Source organism: Molossus molossus, unplaced genomic scaffold (assembly GCF_014108415.1).
Source record: "Molossus molossus isolate mMolMol1 unplaced genomic scaffold, mMolMol1.p scaffold_m16_p_6, whole genome shotgun sequence".
Lineage (NCBI taxonomy): Eukaryota > Metazoa > Chordata > Mammalia > Chiroptera > Molossidae > Molossus > Molossus molossus.
In genome coordinates, this window is record NW_023425399.1 from 62,644,149 (window position 1) to 62,656,263 (window position 12,115).

Genomic DNA, 12,115 nt, shown 5'->3' on the forward strand with positions numbered 1-12,115 from the left:
ATATTTATTAGTATCAGTGTTAAAACAAAAATAACAGATACAATTGGGCAATGTTGAGGGCAATGCTTTACTAAAGAATGAATACAGGTGGAAAGGTCCTAATTGTCTACAGTGGCGTCTTCTGTATGTGAGAACTGGGTCCAGCCCAGACAGAAGCCCGTTATAAAAACACGCGAAAAAGGTGCAGTTTACACACAGAGCAGACATTGGGTCACTGGGTCTGGTTTCAACAAATATGGTTAAAATAATAAACTAGATACTTAATAGGTCTGAATACAGCTCAGAGCCCTTTCATTTATAAGCTAGCTCATTATTCGACTCCCAACGAGCATTGCAGAGCAATGATAAATGGAGTCCCCTAGGAGGAGCTCAATGCAGCCATCGCATGCCACATTCTTAATCTTTGAGAAAGTATTTCAGTCTTCCAAACCTCCCTCAGAAAATGAACTCAGTTCTCAATGGGGCACAGCCCTTTTGTTGGCTAAGGGTTAGTTTAAAGTCTTCAACCTTCTGTATCTATAAGGTAACGTCACATTCAGCACCTAGTGTACCATTTTCAACCATGAAATGGCAAGTCAATTATGTCCCTACACAAAATGTGTGCATCCACTGCCATCTTAGGACTTCCACTGGGAAATAATCCTGGTGAGAAGTCCTGCCTACATCATATAACACAGTTGTGAGCCAAACTCAGCCAGTAAAATGGATTATATGTTGTCGTAACAAATATGAAATCATATTTACACATATACACATTATACCACACATGAAAGGGAAAAAAAAAAACATGGGAAAAGGAGCGAATTTTGGAAAATTATGTGAAGGATGTTACATCACATGAAACTACTTGTCATTTTGAAACAATAGTAATTTCCAGGCCTTTACATTATATTACTTGGTTATAGTTCAATTATTAGAACAGACAGAAAGTAATCTCAAGGCAGAATAAAGGAAGATAAAAAAGCCTGGACAGGTTCAAGACTACTCCATGTTTATATAAAGGCTTCTGTGCTCAAAGGCCACTGCTTTCTTCACCGACTACTCCAAGTAAGGATTTTATACACACAGTCATCTGACTGGCTTGAACAGCAAAGGCAGCACAGAAAGGTTAGAGTGGTTTCACACCCTCATGAGCTTCTGAAATAAAACTGTGACATTGTTAGTGGGCAGCTCACCACATGACAAGACCAGCCATTTTATGCAAAATGTGACCACAGAGATCCAGACCAAAGCTGTATAACTCCACTGGGATGCGTACCGCCTTAGCCAGGCAACCTGAGAGACTGTCTGGGATAACCCCAGGTTGACAGGGATAGCGGAAAAAAGGAAGGTTCCAAAAGAAGCCTGCATGCAACCTGAAAAGAGAATATTTCAATTTTCATTCCACAATTTTTAACTTTGGGAAGAGCATGACAATTGCTTGGCCTGCAAGCAGAATCATGTAAACCAGTAATGTTGATAATATGGAGAAAACCCTAAAAAACCCTGCAAAGGTCCAGCCAACTCATCCAAATGCCACTTGCTAACGTTTTTTGAGGTACCTGTCTGGGAGAGCAAAGAGGTACTTTTGAACCAAAAAGAAATGTTTACAGCCTTCACATTCTAAGATTGTCAAACGACTCTTAAGAGCAAGCAAGGTGAAGAACATCAAATAGACAGGATATTCTTGAGTTTAAAAAAAAACCTTGCCTGGCTGGTGTGGCTCGTGGATTGAGTGTCGTCCCATGGACTGAGAGGTCCAGGTTTGATTCCTGGTCAGGGCACATGCCCATTTGCGGGCTTGTCCCCAGTGGGGAGTGTACAGGAGGCAGCGGATTGATGTCTCTCTCTCATATTGATGTTTCTATCTCTCTCTTCCTTCATCTCTCTCTTAAAATTCAATAAAAAAACATGTCTAAAAAAACACACCTTAATCTGTGATTTCTACCTATTATCTTGATCACCATCCATATACAGAAGTGTAAACTTGGCCCTGGTTTCTTAAGGACTCTTCCTTTTTGTCAATGGCAGTACTTGGTGTCTATGTGTCAGAACATGGAGGACACACCGTGGCAGGACTGTGAAGCGGCAGCTCACACTAAGTTACTTAAAGTTCTAGGTCTTTAATATGCTCATTACCTCTCCTAGCTTTTGCATTGTAGGTTTGCAATAAATGTTTACTGGCCCTTAAATGTTCATGGACCACAGTGCACAATTAACTATTTCTGCTATTGTTTTACAGCTTCTTAGCTCTCACAAAAGGCCCTGATCTGAATATCCTTAACAATCACCTCCCAGTATAAGCCTTAATAGAAAACCAACTGCTTCTGGATCCTAGGTTCTTATGAAAGTTAGAATGGTAACAGAATTCAAATTTGAAATGGAAATAGCCTTTCTTTCTCTTCATGCCTTTTCTTCCCTTACTGCCTTTGGATTCTGACATCTTTAATTAATTGAGCAGACAGGGAACCTGAAAGGGAAGATTTCAATCAAAGCCTACGCTCAGTTAATTGGCATTCCAGAGTTGGACCCCTCTTAAGCCCTAATCCAACCTCCCCAAGGTTGGCATCTTCTAAAATGCTTTCTCTAATTTTGCAATTTGGGTCTAGAATCTTAAGGTGCTGCTACTTCTCTAGTAAAATCTAGGCTGATTTTCCTGTAACCTGTTTTTAATTGCTATTATTAGAAGTTCACCCTACGATATGGTCTCAAAAGTACTCCAGTTAATTTCCCCCCCTAGATACGACACTAGGACATATTCTGTTAGTAAAATAAAACTCTGAGTGTTAAACCTCTCTAAGAGAGTAGGAATTTATTGCCGTGGAGGCGATGCATGCCAAGTGGTCACTGGAGCAATATTTACATCCTACACCTGTCAGTGCTGATCCAGTCAGTACTTAAATGACTCTTCTAAACCAGGCCTCCCAATCCCAAAATTACATGTAATATTTTAGTCAGAGTCGAATTGTTTGTTTATATGTGATCAAAACTTACAAAAATATTCATCGAGTAAAAGTCAGATGTACACAACAGTTTCTAATACATCTTCCCCCAGTTTTATAACAATTCGAATCTACAACTTGAGTGATGATCCAGTTATACTCCACTGAAAGTTAAATTAAATAAAATTAAGGTAAACTTTCAGTAAAGTCAATGGCACTGAAGAAGATACTAGAATTTGGCTAGGGGACACAGGAAATCAATGTGGAATACCACTTTTAGAATCTCACACACATAATAAGCCAGTAAGATTTTTGTACAAATTGAAAATATTTTAAGGGTTTCAACAAAAACTCAACTATGTTTATTATCTACCATCCATTCTCTCCCATGTGCATTTTATGCACAAAAGGCTAAATGGTAGATTTTTTTTAGAGTTTTCTCAAATACTTTTTCAGGGACATTTCCTGTCCCATTCCCTGCAGGTCTTCCCAGATGTCAAGCCAGCGTGCTCACTTCTCTAAGTGAGGTGTCAGGCCACCGAGAATGGGTCCTTCAGCAGTTCTCAGGGAGGTGGCTCTGGCTTCTTCAAGTACAGTGGGCCATGGGCCTCAATCAGCAGCACCGCCGGCTGGTTGGCATGCTTGGCTTCCCAAGTTTGATTGCTCCATTGTTTCCATTTTCTTGGGGGTCCAAGGGTGGGATCTGGCGACCTGAAACAAAAACAAGGCTGAGGTTCAGTTCCTTTTTCCCAGTTGGCACCACACACAGACTGTGAACGAGCCTCAACAGCTCCACTTAATATTTGTGTTGTACAAAAAGGAGAGGGGCTTCATGTGTGACTCTGTCCCCCGTCTCCTCCTCTCCCCTCCTTACTTCATCACTCTGCTGATAAAATCAAACTCATGTTCAGAAAGTTAAGGAAACGTAAAAAGCTTCTTGGTAATATGTATTCCCTTGGCTGTGGAACATCTGCTTCTAAGTAAAGGGGAAGGCTCCCATCCATCTTGGCACAAACATCAGCCCCCTCGTTCCTCTCCAGCCTTCCCACAGATTTATCCCACTGGAAGGAGCTGCTCGATGGCACCAGGACTTCAACAGTAACAGTGAGGACTTGCGTTTTCTGCTTCTTAAAACAGAACTGGACTGGGAGTTAGCATCTTCTTTTTAATATCATTTATTAACACTTTGCTTGCTATCCGTCATCCTACTGATGCACTTAGAGCATTAACTAAAAAGCCCTAAGAGACACTTCACAGGAAACAGTATTTTAATGTCATCCACAAGTAATCTTTTTAAAAAATATGTTTTTATTGATTTTCCAGAGAAAGAAGAAGAGAGAGAGAGACATCGATGTGAGAGAGAAATATCGATCGGCTGCCTCCTGCACACCCCTTACTGGGGATCAAGCCCGAAACCCCAGCATGTGCCCCAACTGAGAATCGAACCAGGACCTCTCAGTCCATGGAACAACACTCAGTCCACTGAACCACACCAGCTGGGCCACAAGTAATCTTATTTCTACTTACTTTAATTTTAAACAATTATCCTACAGTCTCTGTAAATAAGTGCAAAGTAAAAATTAAAAGGATAATGGAGAGTGATAGAGAGGTAGTAAGTAAAGGATGTGGAGGTTTTGTTTTTAGATAATAAAGATATTCTAAAACTGACTGGGGTTGGTTGTATATATTCGTGACTATACTAAAAAATCCACTGAATTGTACATTTTATTTATTTATTTTTCTTTATTGATTTTAGAGAGAGATAGAAACACTGATGAGAGAGAACATCGATTGGCTGCCTCCTGCGTGCCCCCTACTGGGGGTTTGGCCCACAACCTGGGCATGTGCCCTGACTGGGAATTGAACTGGCGACTTCTTGGTGCATAGGTCAACGCTCAACCACTGAGCCACACCGGCTGAGCTGAATTGTACATTTTAAATGGGTGAAATGTATGGTATATGAATTTTTAAAAATGTATTGTTATTGAGATATAATTAACATATAACATTGTGTAAGTTTGTGTTGATTTTATAATTTATATATTGCAGTATGATTACCAATGTGGCATTAGCCAATGCCTCTATGATATTGCATAATAATCATTTCATCTAGTTTCTTAGCAACTTTGAAATTTATAATACAGGATTGTTATCTATAATCAGATATGTGAGTTTTATCTCAAAAAAGGTGTCTAAAAAAGGCAACAGAGCCCTGGTTGGGTGGCTCAGTTGGTTGGAGCATCATCCCATACACCAAAAAAGGTTCCGGGTTCAATTTCCAGTCAAGGCACATATCTAGGTTGCAGGTTTGATCCCTGACCAGGGCACCTATGGGAGGCAACCAACTGATGTTTTGCTCTCACACTGATGTCTCTCTCTCTCTCCACCCACCCCCTTCCTCTCCCTTTAAAAATCAATTTTTTAAAAAGGCAATAGAATCTGGAAATCACAAATATTTGTTTAGAACAGTTTTCAAAGATTTTCACAGACACCATCCTCACTTAACCCTGTGAAACTGGTGGAATGGCTATTATCACCATTGTACTATGACTCAGAAAACAGATTATGTGTGAAGATCACATCAATAATTAGTGGCACAGGTGGTTCTTTACAACCAACATCTTGATTTTTCTGATGGATTCCAAAGCCTATGTTCTTTCCACGTGACACACATTAGCTCTCTATGCTACTTTTCTCTCCCCTCATGAAAAAGGCATTAAAGTTAATTCTAAAATAAGGATTTTTAAAATCAGATAATTAGCATATTAGTCTACTAAGTAACCAGCAATTAGAAATAGAAGGGAAATTAGTTCCAAAGACAAAGTCTTTCAATGCAACTAGATGTTACCTAAGGACCATAAAGAGAGTAAAAATGACCTGGTAGAGCACATTTCCACAAAACACAGAAATAATGCATTTCAAAGGTACTGATGCATTCTGTAGATTGGGTGGTGTGGTCATTCACCAAAGCTCAAGCATAAAGATTAAGGTCAATGGAAATTATCCAAAATTAAAAATTAATGGCTCTTCATCTGATTATTGAGCAGATGGAAAGGTTGTAATAATCCCTGCAGCTACTGTTTCTACCTTTTCATACTGCAAACAAAGCTAATAAAGCTGTTGCAGGCCATTCTTTAAAAAGTTCACTCCTAATCCAGAAGCAAATGAGAATGTTAAGTATGTGTTTTCCTCTTCTGGACATGCTGTGTTCTTTTATTAGTCTTAATTATAAGTAAACAAAATGCTTCTGCTTCTTTGTCAATCTTAAGTGATAGATAGCGGAGCTAGTTCCCAATGATTACCAATACTCTGATTTATTTGGTCAAATCTTGCCAGTCAAATGTTACTTACTCCTTGAAAAGGAGATGTTTTGGTGGGATGAAAGTGTCAAGATATATCATTTAAGTTATCTAAGTCAATAATACTTCAGATGCCTCCTGAGTGTGTTAGGTACTGCAATAGGGACTTTTGCTTTTGCATCTGAAATATTTTTGGACAAAATTATCATTCTTATTGGTGCAAGCTACTGCCCTAGTTAACTAAGACAAGTATTGTTTACTGATCAGCATTTTTGGCAATATCAAAATAACTATCTATACTAACATAAACTTCATGCTATGCTTATGCTATTAACTCTAAAGTTAACAAAACAGCATTAGGCTTTTAGTCCTTGTATACATGGCTTATTCTATAAGCTTTGTGTCATAAGTTTTGTCCTCTGATAAGTACCCCAAATATAGAAAAAGTTTATACATCAGCTATTCATTAAGTCACAAAAGCAGAATGAAAATCTGAAAACAAGGAGCATACAAAAAAGGGAGAATGTTAGCGAGGCATGTCAGCACATTTCTTGCTCTCCCCGTCTTCCTGCCTCTCACTTCTCTCCTCAGTAGACAACAAGCAAGACAAGTTTGGGATACAAGATTAAGTTAAGACATGAGTAACACTTCAAGGAAATTCCTCTTATTCATTTTAAACTTTTAGCAATGTTTTTTGAATCGGTTGTTGAACCTAGCTTCTTAGAGGCAAGCAGGTTCTGTTTTATCTTCAGAACATTCAAAATCTCAATCAGAACAAAATATTTCTCAAAAACAGAAGTACTGCAGTTTTTTCAGATATCATTTTGCTCATCTTGTAGGAAGAGTTTTGAAATCTGAGTCAACATTCCAGTTAAGTGAACTTACTCATTTTACTTAGTATCTCTAAGACTACCTTTCCTCACCTATAAAAAGAACGTGAGAAAATAACTTGACAACTACTACACAATATAGATATGTGGCTATTTCTAATATGGAAAAAACTAAGGACAATGAACAGAGTCATGGCTCCGGGTACGGCTCGGGTGGAGTCTGCGTGGGGAGAAACCCTGCCTACTGGTTCACCATGGTCGACACTCGGTTCAGTTACTAGACCCACCCAGCTCTTCTACAGAACACTCAACCTGGGAGGTGTCCCACACATTCCACCTTCAATCAGTGATATGAAAGGAAGCATTTCCACTTTAAGGCAGAGAGAGAGGAAAGTCACGTCATTACAATGGAGCCAGCACCTTAGAAAGAGAAGGAAGCAAACAGCACTGTGAAAACACAAGAGCTCGGGATCTTATGGTCTGAGTTATCTGGAACTCACTGAAAGGTTAAAAGGTTAGATAAAAGAATAGTTCTAGAAAATGGTCATAGATTTTGTTCCAAGGTGATCACCTTAGAACACTATTGAATTAGTATTAATTACACAGGGCATATAATGGGACAAAAATATACATACAAACATCTAAAAAGGCTCTGAGCACCATCTGCATGTTTCCGCTCTTACAAAATGTTCTCTGAGTACTCAACCTTCATAACAAGTCATCCTTGAGTATAAATCCTAGGCCAGAGTGTTTATTTTCATAAGGTTTGGATTGTGTAAGATTTGTTTGGGAAAAGTTAAAATACTTTTTTGAAGTTCAGATTTTCTGAAAGTTGACAGTCTAGAGAGAAAGCAGGTTTTACAAATGATTCCTCAGGAATGTGGTATGTGAAAAAACAAAGTCCAAGCCTATAAATTTTATCGTGGCTCTGGTCTAGAGGCTATAACGCTTTTACACACAACAAAAATAAAGCAGCATGCTTAGCTGCAGCTGTCCTCTTTCCTTGTGTGGTGGGCCAGCCATTTCCTGCACTTGCTGAAAGTGCTCCCTGCCTGTTTCTTCTCTCCTTTCATTCCACTTCCAGTGTTTACTTGGCTCGGCTGTCTTTTGTTGAGTTTCAGTGGTAGTTGCTCTGTAGCTTCCAATTCTTCACCCTGATTATCTGAATCATTCAAATTAGTAAATTGCATGCTCGCTTCGACAGCACATATACAAATTAGTAAATTGACCAAGTTTATTAGAACTTGGCAGTATTTACTCTTTTTTAAATTTTTTAAAATTATATCTTTATTGTTGAATGTATTACAGATGTTCCACATTTTCCCCCCATTGACCCTCTCCTCCCCACTCCTGCCCCCTTCCTGCCTTTTCCCACACTGTTGTCTGTATCCATTGGTTATGCATATAAGTTCTTTGGTTTATTTCCTCCCACTCCCAAACCCCCTTTCCCTTTGAGGTTTGTCAGTCTAGCAACCAATTTGTACTTCTTAATCCCTTCACCTTTTCACCCATTCCCCCATCCCCCTCCCATTTGGAAACGAACAAAATTTTCTCTATATCTATGAAAATGTTTCTGTTCTGCTTGTTCATTTTGTTTGTAGATTCAATTGTCGATATGTATTCATTGCCATTTTGTATGTTCATATTTTTTAGCTTTTTCTTCAAGAAGACCCTTCACCATTTCATATAATAATGGTTTGGTGGTGATGAACTGCTTTAGTTTTTCCTTGTCTGGGAAACTCTTTATATGGCCATCAATTCTAAATGACAGCTTTGCAGGATAGAATCATATTGGTTGTAGGTTCTTGCTTTTCATCACTCTGAATATTTCTTGCCACTCCCTTCTGACTTGCAAAGTTTCTTTTGAGAAATCAGCTGACAGCCTAATGGGAACTCCCTTGTAGGTAACTAACTGCTTTTCTCTTGCTGCTTTTAAGACTCTCTCTTTGTCTTGAACCTTTTGCATTTTGATGATGATGTGTCTTGGTGTGGGCCTCTTGGGGTTCATCTTGTTTGGGACTCTCTGTGCTTCCTGGACTTGTATGTCTGTTTCCTTCACCAAGTTAGAGAAATTTTCTGCCATTATTTCAATTAGGTTTTCAATTTCTTGTTCTCTCTCTTCTCCTTCTGGCAACCCCAAGATGCAAATGTTGGCATGCTTGAAGTTGTCCCAGAGGCTCCTTACACTATCCTCATATTTTTTTTCATTCTTTTTTTCTTTTGGCTGTTCTAATTGGGTGTTTTTCGTTTGCTTATATTCCAAATCGATGGTTTGCTTCTTGGCTTTACCTACTCCACTATTGAATCTGTGTAAAGTATTCTTCATTTCAGTTAGTGCCTCCTTCATTTCTGACTCTGCATCCTTCATTTCTGACTGGTCCTTTTTTATGCTCTTGAGGCCCTCACTAAGTTCACTGAGCATCCTTATAAGCAGTATTTTGAACTCAGTATCTGTTAGGTTGCTTATCTCCATTTCGCTTAGTTCTTTTCCTGAGGTTTTGTTCTGTTCTTTCATTTCGGATCTATTTCTTTGTCTCCTCATTTTGGCTGCCTCCCTGTGTTTGTTTCTATGTATTACTTAATGAGAGGTATGGTGCTAGCTGAGACCAGATGCTGCTTGTTTGAAAGAATTTAGGAAAACCTGAAGTAGGATCCAAGACAGGCCAATCCTATGGTTAAGCAACTGGCAACAGCTTGGGTGGGCCTGAAAGTTGGGTGGGGCGGGGCCTCAGGGAGTCAGCAGGGCGGGGCTACCAGTGTGAGCCAGGTTGCTGGAGTCCCAGATATGGCGGCTGTCTGCCGCCACAGGGAGGAGCTCACCAAAGGAATAAAGGCCTCTGACAGCACGTCTGTTTGGGAGAAAGCCCCCTCTCCAGTTCTCGCTCCAGTGCCAAACAGCTCAGTTCTTCCCTGTATGTCTCTGGCGCCCCTCGAGCTGCCTCCCCTCCAAGCTTAGAGGGAGTGAGTCCGATAAGTCTGGGTGCGGGCCCTTTAAGAGGAGCTGCCTGGGGCTCCAGCTGCCTCAGCCTCCCTGAGCCTCAGTTCCTGCTGGTTTTTCCAGCCAGAAGTTATGGGACTTCTCTTCCTGGCACTGGAACCCTGAGCAGGGTGCCTGGTGTGGGACGGGGACCCCTCGGTCCTCAGGGAGAACCTTCCCAGCTGAGATATCCTCCTAGTTTTTATCCGCCACAGGTGGGTGTGGGACCAGCTTGTCCACCCTCCGCGCCTCCTACCAGTCTGGATGTGGCTGCTGCTTTAATTCCGTAGTTGTAGGACTTCCATTCAGCTTGATTTCAGGCAATTTTGAATGATGGTTGTTCTGTAGTTTAGTTGTAATTCTGATGTGGTTGTGGGAGGACACGATACCGCATTTACCTACCCCGCCATCTTGACCAGAAGTTATTCCAACCTGGCAGTATTTACTCTTGATAATGATCCTCAAGCCTCTCCATTTGGGGGGGGGGAGGGGGGGCGTCTCTACAGAACAATGCAGTGGCTCACAATTATGGAACTTTGCCCTAAGAATACAGAAAGGAGGCGGGGGAGACATGCATGACACTTGAGGTCACATGCTCTGGAACTCTTCTCTTGCTGCAGTCAAGAGGACAATATTGCAATTACTGGATAACCTTAAATATTAAAATAAAGAGTCTAACATTCTATACAGAACAAAGATGGCTTAGGATACAAAAAGTGATCTTAGAAGGCTTGCAAAAAGCCCAGGTGAGGGATAATGAAAGCCTTCATTTAGGTGCAGTTGAGGAAAGTAGAAAACAAACATGGAAAGACAACTGCAGCAAGACACTTGGCAGATGTGACAACTGATTGGATGTGGGAAGGTGAAGAGATACATTTTTAAAAAAAATATTTTTTCTTTATTGATTTTAAAGAGAGAGGAAGGGAGAGGGAGAGAGAGATAGAAACATCAATGAGCGAGAACACTGATTGGCTGCCTCCTGCATGCCCCCTACTGGGGACTGGGCCCGCAACCTGGGTATGTGCCCTTGACCAGGAATCAAACAGGTGACCTCTTGGTGTATGGGTCAGCACTCAACCTGTAAGCCACACCAGCTAGACAAAAGATACATTTTTTTTAAAAAAGTTAAGTCTAGGGATCTGAAGGAACTAAGGGAAGTAAGAGGAAGGTCACCATTGTCTGTCAGTCCAAAATAAGATACCAAGTGTCTTATGTCTTAAATATGGAGGGCTTGACTAACTCTAAAATCATTAGGCTTCTTGACCATTTAAAGGCATCCCCCTTGCCCCAACCCCCGCCAATTATTTTTTCAAATAAATAATCTGTTTTTACGGGGGCAGTTTTAGATTTACAGAAAAAAAATGAACATAAAGTCAGAGAGTTCCCACATACTCTTCCCTTTCATCCCAATTTCCCTATTTTAACATCTTGCATCAGTATGGAACATTATAATTGATGACTCATTTTTTATCATTATTATTAATTAAAGCCCATAGTTTACTTTAGGTTTCACTCTTAGTGTTGTACATTCTCTGAATTATTTTAAAATTTATTTTTATTGTTGAGAGTATTATAGATGTCCCCCATTTTGCTCCCACCCACCCAGCTCTCACCCCACCCCAAGCCTTCACCTCACTATTGTCTGTGTCCATGGGCTATGCATATAAACATATAAGGTTTTTGGTTAATCTCTGGATTTTAATAAATGTATAATGACATGTATCCACCATTATAATATCACACAAAATAGTTTCACTGCCCTAAAAACCCTCTATGCTCCACCGATTAATCCTTCCCTTCTTCCCTTCCTCCAAGCCCCTGGCAACCATTAGTATTACTGTTTCCATAGTTTTGCCTTTCCCAGAATGTCATATAGAAGTAATCATACAGTATGTAGGCTTTTCAGATTGTCTTCTTTCCCTTAGTAATATTCATTTAAAGTTCTTCCATGTCTTTTTGTAGTCTGAGATTTCTTTTTTTTTGTATTGTTGTTGACACTGTTACAGATGCTGCCAATTTCCTCTTCCTTTGCCCACCTGCACCCAGCCTCCACCTCCTCCTTCCCTAGTCTTCAACACACTGTTGTCT

At 40.2% G+C, this 12,115-nt stretch overlaps 1 protein-coding gene across 1 annotated transcript in view; it reads right to left on the bottom strand.

Moving 5' to 3' along the window:
• Nucleotides 1–1,800: 1,800 nt before the first annotated feature.
• Nucleotides 1,801–12,115, bottom strand: part of RAB31 (RAB31, member RAS oncogene family) — a 179,734-nt gene continuing 169,419 nt past the window's right edge. Inside the window, exon 7 of the mRNA XM_036244351.1 lies at nt 1,801–3,632. Within this exon, the coding sequence (XP_036100244.1) occupies nt 3,535–3,632 (98 nt within the window). The 3' untranslated portion in view covers nt 1,801–3,534. The remainder of the gene's footprint in view (nt 3,633–12,115) is intronic.